We start from the raw sequence: 24,491 nt of genomic DNA, 5'->3' as shown, positions 1-24,491 counted from the left end.
TTTAGTCTACGTTCCTGTACGAACGCCACTGGTTAAATTTCAAAAAAATCACCTACACCAAGTTATTAACCCTTTCGTCCCTGAATTAAAATATTTTAGTTAAAGTAATAAATAGTGTAAAGTATTATTGTTAGGATGGCTAACAATGAGTTTTTATTAATATAAATTTTTGTCAATAGTCAGGGAATGGTGGAGGGGGTGGTTCATATATGTACCAACAGGTATTTACAGGGGGTACACATGTGTACCAACAGGTATGATCGAAAATTTCATAAAAACAGAAAAAAACGAATACAAAAACGGCTTTGCAAAGTAGAAAATGTACCTGATTAACTATTTGGTATGATATAACATAAAACAGAACTTGCACAATGAAATATTGAACTCTCGGCAAAGACTTTTTGTTCTTGTTTGTTTTTTCTCTTCAGAACATGTAGTGCATCTTCTTCTGGTTGAACCCTCTACAGGCAGATCTAATGCTGAAGATCCGTATAATTTTCTTTTTCTTGAAGCAGCGCCTTGTTTCGGTAATGGTAAGCTTGTATATCGTATACCTTCTGCTACTAATTCTTTTGCAAGTGTGGTAAGGAAGGAAAGAAAAGTAATGCTCTCATTTTTATGTCTCAGTTGATTATACATTATCCACGAATTTACTGCACACATATTGAGGAATGTGTAAAACACCTTTTTCCACCACTTTGCTGATTTTCGAACATGATCATATAACCCAATAAATTGATCAGCCCGATCAACCCCTTGCATTTTTTTTCTGTAAAAAGAAATGGCCTCTGGGCATTCGATATTTTGGTGTTCACCGGTTTTGCTTTTTTTGATAATTGTTGTCAAATTGGGCTCATGACAGTTACTTATTAGCAAAATTGGACATGCAAGTTTCCAAGGCTGCATAGTCTAGTCAAAGTAGCAAATTCACATTGTAAAAAAGCGATCAAAACACAACAGAATATCATTTTCTTTAACTGTAGACGCAAGAGCTGTTACGACTCGCTCTCCTAAAGTTAAGGATTGATTTTTAGCGGGAATTGGGTCCTCTTTTCCAGAATATACATTGAAATCATACGTATAGCCGGAATCTGCATTATATCGAAGCCATAGTTTTATGCCCCTTCTGGTTTGTTTGAGGGGCATTTATTGTTTTAAAGAAGATCGACCCTTGAATTTAGTCATAGATTCGTCGATCCTTTGATACTGGCTATCCTGGCGACATTTTGAAAATGTGTAGTTGAAACAAGATAATAAATCTTCAATATAATATGTTTTTGAAGCATTTGGGGGTTTTTTGAGGAGAAGCAAAATAAATTTTTGAGCTCAAAGTCATGTAACGATCTCTTGAAAAAGTTTTTTTGAATTGTGCTATTTCCCATTGACTCCTTCTTGCTCCAATAAATTTTTAGGCTTGGAAGGCGATTGTAGCACATAATAAACATGCAGCCAAATAATTTCTGTATTTCTCCTTTGTCAGTCATTTTCTCATTCCTTTTTTTTAATTGATTTAGGATTTTCAGACGTTCATTTGTACAATTTGTAATGTGAAAATAAAGAGAATGAGGAAATACTTTCCTAAATATGAAAAATTTGCATAGGTGTCAACTGCTTGGTGATATGTGGAGCCAGCATACCACTCTCTTTCAGGAGGAAGGATTTTAGCTGGCCCAAATTTTTCGTCAGGAATGACCCAGTCAAGAACTAGGTTTCTATCAACAATTACCTGTGGTGGTTGCGGAGAGTTTATTTTTGAATTTCGATGCACAGTGGCTTGCATTGTTTCCGATAAAGACGACGAAGACATATCGGACGTATCAACATACCCAAAAATACAAAAATAAAACATAGTTTTGACCTACCTTTGTAACAGCACTGTACTTGCAATTGAATAATAAATAAAACTTAATAAAAAAACTGCATAAATAAGCACTTTGAGTGTATTAAATAACTAATTTTACTGCAGCAATACTGCCGCTGCTAAATACACGTGCTAACTAAATCAACATAACCACACATTTACCACAATGCATATTGTAGGTACACTGCAGAAGCCTGATACACCGGACTGGTACACATTTATACCAAATAAAACGCTTTATTTTACATATAGGAACTTTTAAATTTGCCTGGTACATATGTGTACCGTTCAGGACGAAAGGGTTAAAGTTATGATGAAGAAACGATTTTTTTCTTCAGATTTTATAACCCTATAGCTCAAAAGTTAAGGGGTTTAGCACATAGTTTTATTCAAACTTTACCTCTTAAAATCACCTTAGGATTATTACCCTTAAGAATCAGCATCTTATTCTGTAACACCCTTTATACGTACTGACAGGATATAGTCCTGTCTCATTGATTCCAATATAATTTTTATTGGTCCTTAGATCTTTAACCACTGTAGCACCCTAACCCTTAGAAAAACAGTGAAATGAATTCTAAAAGATACAAAATTTATTTACTTATTTTTTTTCAAATTTACATTTTTTAAGGGGTATACTATAGACACTCTCTTAAATTTTTATTTTTCAATTTTATAATAAATAAAGACACTCTTTCAAAATTTTACTGTGAATTTATTCGCTAAATTTGTATTTTTTAAGAGGCATACTATAGACAAACTTAAATTTTTATTTTGAAATCATTCTGAAATTTAAGGGCGAAATCGAAGTAAAAAATCGTTAAATGCATAATTTTAATGGACTCGATTCCTTTTTATTCTTCTTTTCTTTTCTTTAATATATGTACGTACATACATTCAGTCGCATAGCGGCTCAGTATTCTTACAAATTAATACATGTGTCTTGACGTGCCTGAAGAAGAATTTTCTTTTGGAAAATTGAACAAAATTTTAGAATCTTAAAATATACAAAACAATGTCTTTTGTTATAAAAATTCTTTAAATTATTTTAAAAGTAGATACCTATATATTATTACAAACGAATTAAGTTAAATCTATTTTGGTAAAACAAGTCAGTTTTGATCAAACGAAGGTCCTAGGTGCGGAATGTATTATAATAATTTGTAATAAAAATCACACGCTAAAAAGAGAACAATAACGTTTCTCTACTTAGTCACCGAACATAAACTAGAATAGAAGGATCACTCTAAACGCCGCCCAAAATGTTGCCTGTCTCACTCGCTTTCTGATGCTACTCTTTTTTGCTGCCCGGTGGCGACTGCGTTATACAGGGGCGTCTTCAATATTAGAACTATAATAGCGTTGTGCGGAAATTTTGTACTTTAAAAATGCCGGCGATATGTTGCGTAGATGGCTGCAGGAGTAAAAGGGAATATACATTTTTTTTAAATAAAAATGGATTAGTTCACAGAAAAAAATACACGCTTTTCTTCAGTATTTCTTAAATATCTCGTAAAATTGAGATCTTACAAAAAAAATCTAATAAACAAAAGTTGGTTTAAAAATAAAAGATTGGCTTTATAGGCTCTATAAAGCCAATATGGCTCTATAGGCGCCGAGATACAACTGTGTGAACATAACCCCTTTTTTTAGATAACAAAATATAATGACGTAAAATAATAACTTGAAATAATTTTAAAAAATCACGTTTCTTAGACAAATATCTAGCACGTTTTTTCAAGTATGTACTATCAAAAACTTTAAAAATAAACTTGATTGTAAGTCATTAGCATAAAAATTAAAAAAGTTAGGAATAAAATAAAAATAATTGCAGTTTTAAAAAAATTTATCATAAAAAATTATGTATTTATTTCAAAAATTAAAGCGTAGGTTTCTACAATGGACTATATATAGGTACCAATAATATGTTCAAAAAGTATCAGCGATTTAGAGTACATATTTTTTTAAATCGTGATTTTAATCTAAAAAAATGCAAAATTTTTGGTAATATTCTGTTATTAGTGGTGGTTTTTAATAGTGAAAGCTATCCGATTTATTATTAGTTGCATTGCAATCATTTGAATGATATAAATTTTAGCCACTTATACCGTCTAACCATACTAAAACTGCATTTTTTTCGTCATTAAGGGTGGTTTTTAAGGGTTTAAGTTTCAAAATATTGATGGGTACTATAATCCCCAATGTAAAACTATATTTATTTTGCATATTTATATGAATTCTAGGTTGTAAAACACCTATTTTTGTTTTATTTTAATTTTAGTGGTTTGTTCTTTCATCCCCTATTTTAAAAGCAAATAATTAGGCATTTAATAAGTTTTTTTTATTTAACTGCCTTTTTATATTTCACTGTTACCGAGTTCCATATGCTGAGTGTTGTTATCACATTATTATGTAAATTTAATTAAATATTTAAAAAATGGCTATATTAACGAAGTTATTATTAATTAAATGTATGTAATCTTGGTCAGTTGAGAAAAGAGCATGAAAGGAACATAAAGCTAAGATTTAATTGTGTACATTCTAATAAACTTAAATTTAAAGCTATCTACCAAGTGTTTTTCTTACAGTTATTTGTTCAAAAGAGATTTCTTTCAATTTCATTTTAACAATAATACAAAGTGCCTTTAATTTCAAAAATTCCATATATTACACGCTGCCCGCCGCGATGTACGAAAATATTCCTTATTAAAAATGTTTCAAACACCCCCCGTATCGTAAAGGATTGCCGTCGAAACTAAATAATGATTTACGACCGCGTAAAAAAAGTCGGCACTGTTTAGAAGTCCCTACTTCAAACGGCCGCAAGAGAGTGAACCTACTGTCTTGTTCTTTATACTGTGACTTAGTTTACCTCCCAAATTAGTTAAAACTTAAAATATTTAGTTATAAGACAAAAAGCAAACTCCCACATGTTACGTATCCCAATAAATCATTTTGTAAGTGCAATTAAACAATTATTATTATAACATAAGTTTCTTGAGTATATGCGATGGGTTGTTGATGCCATACGGTGATTGACATGAGAACACACCGTTGATTATGTATTCTGTTAGGCCTCGAATTATTTTAAGTGGAAATGCTTTAAATAGCCGCGCCGATGTTATGTAACAGGCATGAGTAGGCAGTTTTGTAAATGCATTCTTTATTATGTATGGCTGGATAGCGGATGTAAATAATTTTTAAAGTTGTTACATTCAGTCCCACTCTTTGATTTAATAAGGCACTTTTCATTTAATATAACATAATTATCGCGTATGTCAGTGAGTTGGGAAGAACTTAAACAAATACACTTATACCTGAATAAAAAATTTCCTTTATAATATTGATTTGTTTAATGAAAACTAAATTAAATCAAGCAATAGCATGGTCTTATTGATTAAACAACTTATTAATGTATATTTTGCTGTGAAACTGAGTAATGGTGCGACAAACATGTAAATCTTTGATAATATTTCATAGAAAAATCAAAATTTTAAGTTGCCTATAAAAGTGGGCATCTTATACATTTAAGTTATGCCTCAAATTTGAAATATTTTAGTGTATCTTACATCATTGGAACTTGTTTTACTGCTTGAGTAATAGTTGTCTTAAATTTTTCTAGAAACGCTCATATTTTAAACTGAAACCCTTAACCGAGTATCTTAATATTTACTTTTTTTTAATTAGAAACGAAAATGTATTATTTATAATGCTGAATTATATAGCTTAGAGGTTTTTTTATTTTTAAGGCCAACACTAAATATGAATTATTATTTTGTATTCTTTAATATTCATATTGCAATGTTTGCTGCTTAACAATTATCTAGTCTTAATGAAAATTATCATTTTAGGCTTTTACCTTTTTTCAAAACTTGGTCTAAAATAAAAATTTAAATGTATACATTATAATGGTTTTATAAGTTTCGTTTCTCAAACAATATTGCCGAAACTCATAAATCACCATTTCATTAAACAATTTTATCCCTTTTTAATGCTCTTTAATTTATAAAATCACTGTGTGTTATTAATCGTAGAATTAATGAACCTTACACCAGCTATGTAAAAGGAATTCGACTATTTACTGCATATTATTATGTAAATACCTCTGTCTAGGATTATTGCATCATAATGCATTAAACGGGAAACGGCTGTTACGTTATTTCTAAAGGTCGCAACTATTTTATATTCTGTGAGAGGCATAAAGTTTTTTTTTAGTAGATTTTAATGATTATTTGCTATAAATGGAAAATATTGTTTTTTTGCTCCGGTGCATTTTTATTAAAAAAAACTCAGCGATATATGTAGGCCAATATATGTGTGTTTGTATATTTGGTTCACAATTTTACATTAATTTTTTTAAATTGCCTGAAAATATGAGATAAACTGATGAAAGTAGGTAATTTTTTAATAAAATTATCTTTATTGAGAGGGTTTAAAAAACTTGGAAATTTTATAGAATTTAATAAATAAAAAATAGAAAGATCTATTTTACTATTATTGAAACTATAGGCAAAGAAATTCTACTTAATATAAATTAATACAAATTGAAATTAGAGTCGATGTCTTAAACTGGTTTTAAATTTTGTTTGTGTGATAGAGTCTAAAGGATAAAATATGTAAATAGTTCCTCTAAAGTTTTTTGATGTTGTATATAGTATTCCTCACAGAACAGTTTTGGATCCATTATTGTTCTTATTATACTTATACAAAAATATAAATGATGGGTTATTTACAGACGAAACAAAGATTTATATAATGGAATAAAATGGTAACTACAAAATAATAACCTAACCAATATGTTCCTGTTACAACATAAACTTATGAGATAAATATTGACAATGTGAACATCGCCTATAAAAGCTTTGAGAAAATTGTGCAAAAAAGTTGCGTTTTATAAAACTCATGCTATATAGTGCCATCGCTATTTTTCATTATTGTTCAATCTATCTCAGTACGAAGTGGAACGGTTTAAAGTAATTAAAAACAATGCAATATTATATATTTAAATATGATCATTACACGCCTCTTATTTTTATGTAAATATTTTACCACTGCATTTTCTAAAATAATTTATATTTTTTAAATCCTTCTTTAGTCTTAATTTGTACTTCTGAGTTTTTTTATTTGTATATCTTATTTGTTATAATTATTGTTTTATGCGCGTCAATGCATTTCCTATTTTTTTCTAGATTGCTTTATGTATGATATTCCATTATTACACTATAAGATATATACGTGTATGAAAAGTATATCATATTCTACATAGTGTGATATCGGGGTCATTTTATCATATACAGGGTGCGGCATAACTGTCTCCCTATTTTTAACCTTCCCTCGTAATGCCGTTCGGCGTCGCAGAATACTGGGTGTACCGCCACTGAGAGCCGTATGGGAAACAGTTTTGTTTAAACATGTTTTAGCCGAAGCATCGTGTGGACCAACGCACAGCGCGCATTCGCCGTGGAAGTGTACCTCCGCGAAAATCGGTCAGTTATTGCTGCGCAACGAGCGTTCGGGATAAGGTTCCAAATTCCGCGAAATGGAGGAGTCCCGGACCGAAAATCAATTGTGTTGTGGGTTAAGATCTTCAGAGAAACTGGATCTGTTATTAAAAAAGGAGGTGGACGACCACGGACAGCTCGGACACCCGAAAACATCGAGACTGAGACGCTCATTTTTACGGTTACCTAGACGTTCTGCCTCCCTTCGTTTATCTGACCGCACTGTGCAAAGAATTCTTCACAAGGATCTTCGTTTTCATCCATACAAGATGGTTCTGGCACAGGAATTATCAGAACGTGATTGGATCAATCGACGTTCTGCATGTGAAATTATGCTTCAAAATTTACTTCAGGGCGCAGTTTTTTTAGTGACGAGGCACATTTTTACTTGTCTGGCTGGGTAAACAAGCAAAACTTTCGGTATTGGGCTGCCGATAATCCGAGATACACGAGAAGCCTCTACATAGTGAGAAAGTGACAGTTTAGTGCGCCGTATCTGAAATGGGGATAATCGGCCCTTACTTCTTTGAAGAAGAAAATCACGCTGTTACTGTCAATTTGGAACGCTATATAGCGATGATTCACAATTTTTTCGCCCCAGCCTTTGCAGGACTCAATGTGCAAGATGCCTGGTTTCAGCAAGATGGGGCAACAGCTGACACATCTCGAGCTTCAATGCAAGTATTGAGAGAAATGTTCCCCAGACGTTTGCTCTCCCTGAGAAGCGATATTTCTTGGCCTGCACGCTCGCCCGACCTAATGCCCTGCGACTTCTTTCTGTGGGGTTACCTAAAAGCAGAAATCTTCAAACATCGTCCAACCACTATTAGACAACTAAAGGATGCAATCCGCCTGGAAATTCGCAGAATACCTCCCGAAATGCTTGCAAGAGTTATGCGAAACTTCAGAAAATGCTTGCACTAGGGCTTCGATAATGGTGGACGGCACTTGCCAGATATTCTCTTCAAAATCACATAGGACAAAAATGTTTTAATTGTACTTTTAAAATAAAAAAATAAAATCTTTGTATTTCAAATAACATTTCTTTTATGAAGCCTTAAAAACAGGGAGACAATTATGCCGCACCCTGTATTTGAGATGTAGTGATCGAGTGTAAAGACTAGCTATGTAAATCCCTTGTAATTTTTTTATATAGTTGTCTAGAACTAAAAAAAAATTGAATTTTTTCAAAACTTAATGACTTATCTTAAAAAAACTGAATTTTCATTTATTTGCGATAAAAAATGGAACAACTACTGCAATTTTTATAGCGATACGCCTTTTTTTGAAATAAAATGAGGGGTACAGGAAAATAACCAGATATGTCATTTCTTTTCACATTAGAGTAAACTGAATTTTAATGTGCAAAACCAATTATTTTTATTTTCAAAACGAATATAAACATGTAATTTACATAAAACAGAAGTTAATATTATTATAAAGTCATGGTTTTTTGGTTTAAACCAAAAAACCAAGAAACCAACAAAAAACCAGCTGCTTTTATTTTTGAAATAAATTTAAATTAATAAGCGTCATAATATTTTAGGAATTTTTAATGTTTATTTATCAACATATTATTATAAAGTAAGTCAGAGATAAGTCAGGTTTTGAAAAAATGTCACGGCTTTTGGCCTGCAAAACCTCATAAGGCTCATTAGGTCGTTAAACTTAGCCTTTGGAATTGGTAATGAACCTGTAAAAAAATTACAAAAATTAATACATTTCATTTTTATTTAAAACTTTCTTATAACTTACCATTGTGTACCGGAACGGGCAGCAAAAATTCTCCGCATCTTAAAGCTGAATTTCGGTCAAAGCGTTTTCGTATTAATCCAGACAAAACTGATCCATTGTATGTTAAATGGTAGTAGATAAAGCGGCTATGATCAGATGATGCCACTATTTCCTTCAAAATCTGGATTTTAAATGTGCATTTTTGTAAATATATTGTGTCTAAAAACGATTTCCAATCCAGTATCATGTTTTGTGACACGCTCACTACAACAAACGGCGATGGTTTGGAGCGGGAATGCCTAATGACTTCTTCGAACTCTTCCGGGACCTCAAAGGGGCCCTTTAAATCCGACAATCCTACATTTTTGTCACATTCCAAATAGGAGTGTCCTCTTATAGGGAATGTAATTTTTATTTCATTCAGATTATGAATTTTGTTGTTTACTACAAAATGAATAAATCGAAAAATGGTAAAGTTTTTGTTTTGTCCTCCGGCAGAGTCACATCAGATTTGCAGTTCTTCAACATCGTCGTCTAAATAATTATTGATAGAATGGAGAAGAAAAGATGCAACTTCGTTTGATCCTTTTTTAGCCTCTCCTTTATGATAGGTATAAAAAATAGATTGACCCGAAGAGAGGACATGTACATTAAAGGCGTATATAGACAATTGGCGTTTATAATACACGTCGTTAGTGGCAATTTTAGGAATTGAAATATGTTTTGCAAAATCAATGCAGATGACTTCCTTTTTGTTGCTTTTTTTGCAGCTTTTTTGGCTTGCTTTTTCCTTGAATAAAAAGCCTCAGCCATCTTTTATGCAACTCGTTCATAACGGTTAATTCTCTAATTTCATCAGTATCAGTCAAACTTTTAAGTTTAATTTGAAATTCATCACACGTTGCGCATGTGTCACTTCTAGGGTATCCAAAAGCAATATTGAATTCTTTATTAAAGATTGTTCTGTACTTTTCATACGAGACTTTAGCATTTAGATGCTTTTCCTTAAAGAGGTTAAACATCTTTTTGATTGAGGTCTTTTTTGTATCTTTTAGACTAGAGTGGCTCTGACGACCCTTAAAACATTTGATGTGTCCAGCTTCCTATGAGTTGCACTATGCTTTCCACGTCTGTCCTTAGGAGCTGCACCACTTCGTTTGAGGCTTTCCTTTATATAATTTATTTTATTTTTTGTAATCCCATGAATGGAACAAAAAGCTTTGGCACACAACGGAATATCACCATCGCGAGCTCGATCGATACGCATAACTTGCATCATAGAAACTGGCCTGGTATTCTCGTTTTGACGAGGTCTTCTATGCTGGACAGGTAAGACTATAATTAAACCAGCTAAATAATAATTTTGCTCATCGTGAGAGCTCAGAGCATTAAAATGTCTCAATATTTCTGCTCCCTGCGCCTCATTAAATACCTCAAAGCACTTTACTCTTGAGCAATTACAAGGCTGTCCAGCTTCATGAGTGGATAACTTCAACATTTTAGAGACCATATACGATCTACCATATACCATATATGGTCTCTAAAACGGTCGGATGACCGTTCTCTTTCTTTTTTTTGAAGGCATAATTTTGTTCTCAACGGATCCTTCCGAATCACTATTAGCCATAATGGTTTATTATTAATCACACAGACAAACAAGAAATCACACTTTTGCGGTTACAATAATACTGACACATTTTTTAAAAATGAATATTACATCAGCCGGTTTGTTTACATGAAAGCTGGTTTTTTCCCTGGACGTTTGGACTAAGCTAGTTTTTATTCTATACGCTATATTTTAGATACTATATTACGCAAGACTACGATGGTTGCTTCCCGGTTTTAGTACTCAAAAATAAGCGTCTTTATTCGAAGAATTCAATGGCGCCTCTACCGACATTTTCAATAATAAGCGACATATCTGGTTTTTTCCCTGTATCCTTTAAATAGGGTTTTTGCACGTTTTACTTGAAAACCTTGAAGTTATGTGAGAAAATTATAAATACAAAAAATATAGATATCTTTATCACCTATAATTTTTTTAAAAAGCATTTTTTTCTCAGGCAATTATTTTCTGCAAAGAAAACGTTTTTCATTAACCTCATCCTTATCCCTCCCACCCACCCCACACAACTTACAAGTAAGAAATTGTTTTCAAAAATTATTATTTTTTAAAATAATACGCATGAATAACAACTGGTTTCATCGTTAATATCTAATCTAATACCAGAATTTGTTTATTTAAATTTGATATAATTATATATATGTATATTAATAAATATTTAATACAAAAACAGTATTAAATTGAAAATTATGAACGAAAAACGGTGATTTTTCAAAAGATTTCTTATTGGGCAAATCTTTGGGGTGAGTGGGGGGCTAAGGGTTTTGTTGATGAAAAACAATGTTTTTGCAGATAATATATGCTTAATATGTAATTTAATAACACTGGTTATTTAAATTTCATATAATTGTATATACAAATATTTAGTATAAAAACAGCGTTATTAGATTGGATAATATGGACAAAAAACAATGATTTTTCAGGCGAATTTCATAAAATATTTATGGTGTAGTAGTAATCGAGCTTAAAAACTAAATATATAAATCCCGTGTCAAATTTTTGAATGCCGAAATTTTCTCCCTTTTATAAACAAAATCGAATATGATATACGTAAATTCTACAGTTTAACAAAATAAATCTTGACCATATACGGTTGATAAATATACTAAAATTTTACTAAAAAATCGTTGAATAAATACAAATTTAACGATAATAATATATGATGTGTTGCCTGGGACCTACATCTGTGGTAAATTAAGAGTGTTCCGAAACGTTCATAATTACAACAGTAGAAATAATACCGATTATATTCTTGATAGATATAACACTAGTTAGATGCTAAACTGTGATACTTTACAAGAGACTTATTGGATTTAATAAGTTGCCAAATTAAATCAAGCTCTATAATAATATGAACCAGTTTAGGACACTGTTGATAAAATCAGTGTGTGAATGGATTATTTTATTTTTAGATGTACAATTCGTACTTGTTAAACTTTTTTTATTTTTTGTATATGTATGCCATAGTAGAATCAGATGTTTATTAATTTGTCTATTACATTCTGTATAAGCGCACATATTTTTTTAAAATTAATCATCATAGTTCGATTTCTTAATTTTAATTTTGAAAAACATGTTCTACGATTTATATATTATCTTTGTAGCTGATGCTAAATAAATACACTATTATTGTTTTTTTTTTTAAACAAACTGAAGGAACAGACATAAAGAAGTTCAAGTCAACGCCTTTAATTCTATTTATTTTTTTTTCGCTGAAAAAAGAATTATTAATAAAATAATAAATAAATCCAAGAGTAACCTTAAAGTATGTACTAAAAACTCTTTTTTCTAATTATTATAAGCCAAATCAAAAATAATAGGTAAAATAACTATTATTTTATTGGTATTCTTTAAAAGACACTATTATTGATACGCAGGAATTTTTATGTGAAAACTAATTTATTTAAAATTTTTCTTATTATATAATTTTTTTTAACATTAGTTTTTATAGTAGAAATTATCTTAGTCAAAACTATTTTTTTTTGAATAGTAAATTTTTAAATAATTTTATTAACCTAAAAAGTGTATTAAAAAAATTAGTCGTATTAGTTATTCGAGTTCGTAGAAGCCTATAGCGAATAAATTTTTACTTTAGTTTAATTTAAAACTAGTGAACCTTAAAAAATCTTTCAGATCTCATCAGAATCTTTAATAAAGAAGCAACGACATAAGTTTAGAATATATTTACGACAAAAATATACAAAATTGCGTGTATTAAAAATCACCGTCCAAACCAGTAAATTAATTTTTTAAATATGCTAAAAATATCGTTTAATTAAACTTATATTGCCAAAACCATTACACACTTAAGTATCATGTGCAATTATAATTTTATTAGTACTTAACCATCCATAAACACACTTTCCAATTTAGCACCATTAGGATCTAACTATTAATAATAACCCTATAATCAATTTTTTATTTACTGGTTACGACATTTTTTTTTTAATACGACCGCTATTAGGTTGTCCATCTTCGCGAAGAATGTCGCAAGAAGTAACATTGTGACTATGATTAAAAAACGATAAAATGTCCAAACATTTGGGTTAATGATGGTGACATAATCGTATATAGAAAAAAATCATTAACGTTCGTTCTTCGAGTCAATAACTCTCTCAACGAGTAACGTTATTTTAGCGACTTTATTGGCAAGATTTAAAATCTTCTTTTATCTGAGTATTTATTGACTCCCACGTGGTACGATTTATACAACTAGTATCATTGGAGATAAAGGTTGTCAAAAGTAAAAACCGTTGGACCTAAGAAGCTTATAGAATATTTTAATAGAAAGGTGTCACTGTGTAATAATTAACAATTTGTATGATATCATCAACCAATATATCCTGTAAATTTATTTAAATGCTATTAATGGATCTTAAAAATTAGAATTTTTTGGCAATTTCATGTTCTGCTGAAACTATTGCTTATTTAAATTTATTTAATACTTGTTTCAGGGTTTTTTAAAAAATGTACAAAAAGTTGAGAAGAAAATATGTTTTTTTTTTCTAAGAAATCTTATCGACATGCTTATAACTCAAAAACTAAGAAAGGTAAAATTTTGAAAATTTGGACAGTTATTGCTCATTTAAATTGATTTGACACCTATTTCAGGGTTTTTTGAAAAATGTACAAAAAGTTGAGAAAAAAAATTTATGAAAAAAATATGTTTTTTTCCTAAGAGATCTTATCGACATGCTCATAACTCAAAAACTAAGAAAGGTACAATTTTGAAAATTTGTACAATTATTGCTCATTTAAATTGATTTAATACCTGTTTCAGGGTTTTTGAAAATTGTACAAAAAGTTGAGAAAAAAAATTTTATGAAAAAAATATGTTTTTTTTTAAGAGATCTTATTGACATGCTCATAACTCAAAAACTAAAAAAGATACAGTTTTGAAAATGTGTACTATTATTGCTTATTTAAATTGATTTGATACCTATTTCAAGGTTTTTTAAAAAATGTACAAAAAGTTGAGATGTTAAGCGAGATGTTGCAACGCCGCCGCCGCTATAGTATACTGGTGTTCGAGGTTCGTGCTCGATTAATTACAATTTTTTTATGCCGTGCATTACATATTGAAAATTACAGACTTCTTAGTGACAGAAAAAGTGAAAACCGTGAGAACTTGCCTAAGAAGAGTGTAAAGAAAACTGCCGGTAGGAAGCCGATAGCAGTTGATGAGACAGCAAAGCATATCATCAGGAGCACAGTACATTCATTTTATTTTAAGAATGAAATCCCAACTATCGACAAAATTTTGACACTTATAAAAGAAGACGAAAATGTACCAGAAATGGGAAGAAAAAAATTATGGAAAATTTTACACGAATTACATTTTTCTTGGCAAAAGCAAAATAGAAAATCTATTTTAATAGATAAAGAAGAAATAGTCTGTTGGAGAAGAAAGTATTTAAGGCAAATTAAGGAGCATCGAAAGGAAGGAAGAGACATTTATTATTTTGATGAAACCTGGCCTAACGAAGGACACACCGTAAGCAAGTGCTGGCAGGATAAATGTTGGAAGCTCCCGTCAGGCTTTTTTAGAATGTTTATCGACTGGCTTGAAGTCTACTTCTGGTAAGGGCCACAGATTAATAATTACACATATTGGGAGTTATAAAGGATTTTTAAATGGCGGTCTGTTTGAATTCGAATCAAAGTCAACTAAGGATTACCACGAAGAAATGAACGCTGATGTTTTTGAAGATTATTTTTCCGAAATGATCAAGTCAATTCCCGAAAACTCAATTATTGTTATGGACACATAAACAGGTTGTTGACGAAATGGCAAAACAACACAATATAACTGTACTTCGTTTGCCACCTTACCATTGTGAATTAAATCCTATAGAGTTAATTTGCGCTCAAGTAAAAGGATTTGTGGCTAGAAATAAAACCTTTAAATTGAAAGATGTGAGAGAATATCTGAAAGCAGCAGTGGATAACGTTACCCAAGAAAACTGGAGCAATGCTGTGAATCATGTTATAAAAAAAGAAGAAAAGATGTGGACCCTCGATAATCTTCTAGAAGAAACTGTCGAACCATTAGTTATAACAGTGAGAATGTCTGATTCGGATGAAAGCGATGAGAGTAATGAAATGTTTGATTTATAAATTAATTTTTTTTTGTATATTTCGTAAATATTTTTATTGTAATATATGTAAATATGGTTAATAAATTAAAAAATCCTTATATTTATGTACCTTACTTATAAATGACAAGATATGCTTGGAGAGTTGCATTTTTTATTGGTTGGTATTAAAAAAATGAAATTTTACAACAATTTTTTAAACATTTAAAAAACAATCAAATTGCGGTATTAATCAAATTTTTAAATTTCATTTTATTTGCCATAGTTTTATAATGAGGCTTTTCCGCTTTTAAGAAATGTTTCTTGTTAATTTAATAAATATAGGTTATACCTACCAACCATACTTTTTCTAAAAATCTTTATCTAATAGATAATAGATAAAATCCAACATTATTTATAAATTTTTGATAACAGATAATTATTTAACTTAAAAATTAAAATCAATATCCATAGTCGAAACGACACTGGCAACTCATTTGTCATAAAAATGAACTCGAAACCATTGTTCCGAATTTTACGACCTATTGTATTTGAGACCATACAGGACTTGTCCACTTAAAATTGGTACAAACAGCCTGGTTTATCATTTTGTCACATGTAGAAAAATGGAAGACTCACCCTATATTTATGCTACTTCTGCATAAATAATGAGGCACTGTGCTCTTACCAAAAAGGAAATAGAGTATAAATAATAAACCTGACAAATAATTATTCTAAAATCAAAGGGTCAAAAAGACCTCTTTATTTACCTAAACAAAAGGTTAGCCTATAGTAAAAGCCGTTTCTTACTTTCAAAAGAGTTTGAGGTAAAATGGAATTGACCAGTTCAACAATTTTGTATCTTAACTCCTTTAAATTCGTTAACCTACTATTATGATGTTAATAAATTTAATAGTCTCCTTGAGATAACCCCACAAATAAAAGTACTATCGAATTACCGCCATAAAACCATTTACTCCATTGAACTTTTTCGGAAGGGGTATAAACAAGCATAATGATAAATACTTAAAAAAATTAAAATAGCACTTTAAGACTCAACAGTGCAGTATGCAATCACACAGCAAAAGCAAAATGTATTTGTCCCAGGATAAATTGCAGTTTCTGTATATTATGGTATATGTTCATAGGTTAAAGCTTAGCATTATCCCACTGCTTCGCCTTCAATCTATTTTCTACACAATGTGTTTAAACCACTACAAAGCAACCTGAATCTACAGTTTATCAAGCAATATTTCATTATTTACGCAACCAAATGCTTTGGAGAAATTACAAAACACCGCAAAGGAAACATCTTTATCATTAGGCCTCAGATAATGCCTCTTTAAGAAGTCAAAAAGTGCATCACTAAGTACCATCATCTTGCAAAAAATATAAAAATAATAAGAAATGTTTTAGCGTAAAGAGAGTTATTAACTAGATATGGCAAATAATGTGTGTGGTCCGACAAAGTCAGCAAGATCCGTATGGTAAGACTATAAAGTTTAAAAATTTCTTATTTTAAAGATTTTTTTAAGCCGATAAATTTCACTAGACTAACTGTTTTTGAATAATTTTGAATTTTATGTGAAAAATTACGTTTGCAACATAACCATGAATCTCATTAAAAGAAAAGCTTTAAAGTTTACGTAATAATTTTTTCTATTGCTGGAATCATTTTTACAAATAAAGGTAGTACAATAACAAAAAAACATACAAAAAATCCAATACAGAATATATTAAAATATATAGTATATAAAAGATTCAAAATTTAAATAAAAGAATAATTTGTAAAATGCGTAAAGAGTAGTACCCTTAGGAAAAATAAACCCATTCCTAAGTACGTAATTGTCTTTATTTCAATATGGAAGAAAAGTTAATATTTTAGTTAATGCTTTTCAAAGAATTCTTGACAGGTAGTCCTACTACTTAATCTCCCTAAATACCGAACTACTTTTCTTTATAGTTTAAAAATACGTTTTAACTGAGTACCCAAGATTAACTTTCCCTGGAAACCGATTTAAGTACAAAATGTAACATAGTCAATAATGGCTACACTAGTGTTATGAAGTTCCACCCTCCCAAACAACACATTATAGTTAAATAAACGTTTATTTTTGGTGTACACTAGATGTATATTTTTGTTTAAACTACAACTATAAATATCGAATTAAATGTCATGATATATGTTGAAAAATTTAATATTATGTTTAGTACTAATGAATATACTTTTTTAAATTTGTAGATGTATTTTATGCATCAGGGAACATTTTTTGACATACAAAGAAAAATAATAATTTTTACCAATAACGTTCATAAGGGATTTATCGTTAATATTATTTAATAAAAAAATGCGTACCACTGCATTTTTCTAAAATACATTTTATTAAAACAATAACATTTATTTTTAAATCCCTGTTTAGTTTTCATCAAATTTATATAATTATTTGTATAATAATTTAATTTGGTATAATTATTGTTTCATAGATATTAGTGCATTTTCTAAATTTTTCTAGATTTCTTTATGTATGATGTTTTATTATTATACTATAAAATATATACGTGTATGAAGAGTATAACGTATCCTACGCAGTGATGTCGGGGTCATTTTATCACATATTTGAAGTGTAGTGACCGAGTGTAAAGACTAGCTATGTAAATCCTTTCCAATTTTTTTAAATTCCGAAATTTTCTCCTCGTTATAAACCGAATAGTTTCTTAAAAAAACTTAATTTTCACTTATTTTCGATAAAAAAATGCCAGAATTACTGCAATTTCAATTTCAGCGGTACGTCCTGCTTTCGACAAATAAAATAGAGTTTTTCCACGTTTTAATTGAAAACCTTAAGATTAATATGTGAGAAAAGTATAGATACAAAAACTATAGATTTTTTTATCACTTATAATTTTCATAAAGAACGTTTTTCTTGGGCAGTCATTTTTTCCAAAAAACCGGTTTTTCATTAATCCCACCCTTACCCCCCACCCACCCAACAGAACTTACCAGTAAAAAATTGTTTTCAAAAATCATTGTTTTCCAAAATAATACGCATGAATAACGGCTGGTCTCGTCGTTAATATCTAGTCTAATAACACAGTGTGATTATTTAAATTTTATATAATTATATATATTTATATTAATAAATATTTAATACAAAATTGGAGATTAAGGCCGAAAAAACGATGATTTTTTAGCAGAAATTCATCAAATTTTTGAGATGAAGTAATCGAATTTAAAAACTAAATACGTAAATTCCGTGACACTTTTTTTGCGGAAACTTTCTCCCTTTTGTAAACAGAATCAAATATGATATACGTATATTCTACAGTCTAATAAATATACCGTAACCATATACGGTTGATAAATATATCAAAACTAAAAATTTACTAAGAAATCGTTAAATAAATATATTTAACGATAATAATATATGATTATTCAATTTAAATAAAGTCAAATTCAATTAAAATAAATATTCAAATTGCACTACGATTCAATGGTGACCAGGTCATTTGGTACGGTTCTATGTAGTTCCTTAATATTCGGGTTGCTCCAATCGTCTGCAAAACGGCAGATTTTATCGCTGGTAAATATATAATGCCCTCAAACTAAACCTTTAGGTCCTACTTCACAATCTATGTTAAGATTTTAAAATTCTATTTTAAGATTATCTTTATCTTAAGATTCAAACAATAATTCATTACCAAAATAAATGTTTCGAATTTCATTGCTATATTCACCAAAATATAGATTTTAATAGAGTATAACTAAATAAACCTGCAGCAAAATTATTTTGCCAGCAAAATCCACTAGTACGACTAAACCTAGTTCTACAGACATTTAATTTTTAGAATATTATCGTGCGGCACTTTCTTCACACAAAAACTAACCGAATATTTTTTTTAATTTCAGATCATGATCTGCCAAGATGCCTATCCTACTCTCCCGGCAGCTTTCAACGGCCTCCTTGGCCACCATAGTGGAGAAATGCCAACGTCAACCCACTACTCCTCCACTAGAATACGACTTGCGTCTAAGAAACAACCAATTGGATCTAGTTCTAGTATCCGATCCTCCAACTGCCATTACTAAACCGATCATTCCTCCTAAACCTAAAGACTTATCCAAATCACCCGTGTTGCCTAAAGGGGTAATCGCGATAGCCGACGAAGGGTTCGAAAGCGATATCGATACCATTTCCCTAATCAGTAGTGAAAATGAATCGTTTAAGCAACCCTCAACTGAAACGGACAGTGCGAACGGCGGTTCCGGTACTGAGAGTGATACTGAGACTGATAAAACCAACACCTTGACCCCCAAAAATGTAAATTCTATCAAAGAAAGTTTTGTGAAGCCCAAGGAAACTTTCGATCTAGTCGATTGCGTGTGTTATTCAGACGTCACTTATCCAGACGTGTTAATTTTTGTTATAAAAAACGAAGCTCTGGTCTTTAAATTTGATGACCTGGACAAATTGCGGGCGTTCTACAGTAACTTCACCACCCTAAAAGCCGTTACCAATCAAAAAGCGTACAATTTAGGTAAAAATGTGGCCACCAAATACAATTTATTTCAGAGAACGGACCAGAACGGGGTCACCCATATTGAAATCAAAAAGCAGAATTTCAAACAATCTTATAACCCTAGCGGTCCATCCAGTATCATTTCCATAGACACTCCCGATGGTACCTTAACCAAGAAACAAGCGGAAGTCGATGATGCGAAATCGAACAAGAACAAGGATGTTAACTTGAGGCAACGGAGCGAAAGTAAAATAATTAACGACATGAAATTGTTAAACGATGTTAAATTTAACACGATCAACAATAAGGTGGGGCAGAAGAAGATGATCGTTAAAAGTAGTTCTATAGAAAATATATTAAATTTAGATAGTAAGGAGAGTAATCTAGTCAAGGAGGATGTGGTGGGTACGTTGAGGAAAGTATGGAACTCAGCTGAGGATCTTTTAAGTAAGTAAAATAGTCTTAATATATCAATTGTAACATTATAGTAGTATGTAGTGCGAGATATAGTTCGTTCATGTCGTGACGTAGAAAATAACTAGGAGATACACAATTTTTTAACAGGAGGTTGAATTTTGGAGTATAAGTTGCTTGTGGAGGAAATTACGTTTTATTCTTAATATATAGGGTATCAATTTGAAAACTTTCATTGCATGTATCTCTGAAACTAAAAAAGTTTGAAAATTGTATGAGTTTTCACCGACTCGCCAAAATACTTCGCACGATGGTTTACAGTAAGGCCATTTAAATTAAGTGATTTCCTTTCATACAAAATACACATTTTTCAGAACTTGCACGAAGACGACTCCGACCGAAGGATAGAATTTTCCGAGGAAATTGCAAAAAAATTGCGCATTACTCCTGAGGTGCTAAAAAATATTTGTTTTAGCGATACCTACACGTTTTTTTAATCGTTCTGTAAATAAACACAATTGTAGATACTGGAGTGATGAAAATTCGCATGTTTTCATCACTGTGAAACATCAATGGGTAGGCGGGAATGTTGGGTGATACTTTTGTCGGGCCTCTATTTTTTAATGAAAACTTATTTATGTATGTTGGAAACCATCATTCAACCTAAAATTCTTGAATAAATAAAAAATCAATTGGATATTCATGGGGATAGAAACCCAAAACGAATATTTCTTACATTTTCAACAAAATGGAGCGCCACCCCACTATGTTGTTCCAGCGAGGCAATTTTTACATGATGCGTTTTTATATTAACGTATTGGGTGAAGAGGTCTAATGGAATAGCCGGCGAGATCACCAGATCTAACACCCCTCGACTTTTTTTTTCTGGGATTATTTAAAAACCGCTCGTTTTTATTCACTCGATGATCTACACTACAGCAACGGTTTATTCCAGAATGTACATCTATTCCAAGAGAAGTGTTTCAAAATGTGAAAAATGATTTCGAAAATAGATTATATTCTTGTTTAACCTGAAGCGGAATAAAATAACTGAATAAAATAACTCTTCATAAAAACATACTTCATTTTATTATATGAATTGCGCTTTTCTAACTTTTTTAGTTTCAGAGATATTTGCATTGCAACATTTCAAATTGACATCCTGTATGCTTGATGAGTTTGGTGTGTTTCTGAAAGTTCTTCTTCTCCATTTTTGATGTCAATTATTTATTGCTACTCTTTACAAATACAGCGTTAGTAATTACATGTCAAGTTGGATAAGTAAATAACTACAAAAAAAAAGAACAATAAAATAATAACGACAATAAAAACTATAGAAACTAAATTAATATAAATATAAATATTTTTTTTTAAATATATACAATATAATGTAAGAGTCATAACTAAATATTTTACAATTATCACAGTACATCACAAACAGGTTAAAAGTTACAATTACCTACTAGCTCTTAAAATAAAAATTTTCTAAATTTAACAACAATGACACAACTTTTTTGATGGATTTGGGATTAAAAATATCCAGTCCATGGGACATCATTAGATATTCTCAATAGGTTGTCTAAGAGTGAGGCATTCACAGGGCTAACATTAAAAAATGAGGAATTTTGAATTCTTAAAATGATCTTCGCTACTCTAAAATGTATTAAATTTATGAAAAAACAATTCGCGTACCTGCCACAATTGATAATAGCTGAAATCAGAAGAACAGCGTGGGCCTTTCTCCTATCACAAAAAAACACAAAACTATAACTCTCCAACATGGTTCTATAGGAGACCATGAATGGATATGCATTATTTTGTCTAAGGTATATAAATCTTAAAAAGTGCTTTTGAACCTTTTCAATTGTATTGATATTTACTTCATCTATTGAGGCCATATTATTTGAGCCATATTATTGAGGCATATTCTAAATGCGTCCTTTTAGCATTTAACTTTTTGTTGCAGATGTAGTAGTCATGAATAGAATATTTTAATTTTCTGGTGTATGTTATTGTCCAACACTTTTCGATATTTAAATACGTTCTATTTTTTTCGAACCATGTTGCCACCAAGTTGAAGTCGTTATAACATCTACATGATTTCTATACCTTTTTTCATTTTTCTTAGCACTTCTATGTATGTAATATGTGCTGTCCATTGTATTCTGAGCATTCTCCTATACAGTCACATCTCAAATGCTTCCAAGTTATTAGACATAGTGAGTGTTCAGTATTCTACACCATACCTTAAAACACATAAGACATAGCATCTTAAGTGACTTTTGAAAATGGCACTCATTTAGTGAAATATCGTCTTGCACATTATCCCATTGCTCATTTATGATGGGCTTAAGATAATAATATCATTGAACAAGTTCAATAAAGTTCTGTCATGATCTCCATTTATATCTTTTTAGCTGATGATTATTTATATTATTTTCTTTGCATTGATCATATTGTCGACTGTACTGCATTAACCTTTCCAGTACTTCCAAGGTATCTTCTATCACTATGGTACACTCGACGTATCGAGTATTTATTTATTTATTTTACGGGATCAACCCCATTACAACAGTAAATTAAATACAAAATCAATTGAACCTAACCATACTTAACAGTAAAATACTAACTATTAAGCAGTAATAAAGCCTACTTATAAATGTAAAATACCGAAATTAGTTTTATAACTTAAATCAATATAACAGAATTCTAAAAATACTAAAAACATACCCTACTAAAGTATAATATTCAGTATTGCACTAAAAAAAAAAAAATTAAACAATTTCTCTTATTTGACTCTTAAATCTAGATAAGGAAATGCCCAAAATTTCAACCTCCCTAGTATTGACAATTCTTAGAGTTCTTTCAATAGGAGCATGTAATACATAATTGGCGCTATGAATTGGTAATGAAAAGACACGATACTGCCTTAAATTCCTAGATGGAATATTAAATTGTATTGTCATCAGAAGTTCTGGACAAATTATCTGACCATTCAATAATTTATACAAAAAAATTAAATCTGCATATATCCGTCGTTGTCTCAATGTCTTCATATCAAGCATTTCTAAAACAATATCATAAACATGATCATCCGGAATTCTTATTCGAAGTTTATAGAGACAAAACCTAATAAATTTGTTCTGAACTCTGTCCAAGGACAAGCAATTATTCATGTAAAAAAGCGACCATATCACTGAGCCATATTCCAGCAATGAAACAACCAATGACATGTATAACCTCTTACAGGTCTCTATAGAAAATTCTTTACAGTTCCTTAGTACAAAACCCAGATTCTTAGAGGATTTGAGACCAATATTGTTTATGTGTGCATTAAAGTTTAAATGAACATCAAACGAGATACCAAGATCTTTAACTATGCTGCAATATTGAAGTGTACTTCCTTGAATGTTATATGAAGTGACAACCTTTTTAGTTCGTTTGAGAAAACTTATATAATTACATTTGCTTTCATTCAAAAACAAATTGTTGTTAACACATCACTCATTCAATGTATCCAAATCACTTTGCAACAAAATCTGATCAAGTATTGATAAAATCTCCCTAAAAAACTTCAAATCATCAGCGAATAAAAGGAAGTCACTTTTCTCAAAACAGGCACCAATATCATTCACAAAAATATTAAAGAGCAAAGGTGAACAGTGCCCACCTTGTGGAACACCTGAAGTGACATTAATATAGCTTGATCTTGCATTACCTATTCGTGCCTGCTGGGTCCTCCCTGATAGGGAATTTACAAACCAATTCACTATAGAATTAGAAAATCCAAAAATATCCAACTTTTTTGCCAAAATACTATGGTCAACTCTGTCGAACGCCTTGGAGAAGTCGGTGTAGATTACATCTATCTGACATCCCCTCTCCAAGGCATTCAACAGATTCTGCTGAAACACTAACAAATTAGTCACAGTAGACTTTCCAGAAATAAATCCATGTTGTTCGCTAAGTAACAACTCTTTACAATAAAAATATAATTGATCATAGATAAGACTGTCCAGGAGCTTCGGAATGGCTGATTGTATATAAACACTTCTGTAATTCTCGATTTTGCTATTGTCGCCAGACTTAAAAATTGGCATTACAAAACTATGTTTCCACAAGGTTGGAAAAATTGCAGAATCTAAAGATCTTTTAAAAATTATAAAAAGAGAGTATGAAATAGTACATACACACTTTATTAGAAAATAATTCGGAATGCCATCGGGTCCTGAACTAACTTTGGGTGGCAACTTGGTGATTTTATC

General features: G+C 30.7%; 1 protein-coding gene across 1 annotated transcript in view; it reads left to right on the top strand.

The window, feature by feature from the left end:
* The window catches only part of LOC126746743 (uncharacterized), a 126,838-nt gene that overhangs the window by 94,227 nt on the left and 8,120 nt on the right, over window positions 1–24,491 (top strand). Inside the window, exon 2 of the mRNA XM_050455081.1 lies at window positions 19,202–20,259. Within this exon, the coding sequence (XP_050311038.1) occupies window positions 19,218–20,259 (1,042 nt within the window). The 5' untranslated portion in view covers window positions 19,202–19,217. The remainder of the gene's footprint in view (window positions 1–19,201; window positions 20,260–24,491) is intronic.

This window comes from Anthonomus grandis, chromosome 2 (genome assembly GCF_022605725.1).
Source record: "Anthonomus grandis grandis chromosome 2, icAntGran1.3, whole genome shotgun sequence".
NCBI classification, from domain to species: Eukaryota; Metazoa; Arthropoda; class Insecta; order Coleoptera; family Curculionidae; genus Anthonomus; species Anthonomus grandis.
Note: the sequence above shows the minus strand (reverse complement) of the source record. Positions and strands in the feature narration are given on the sequence as shown.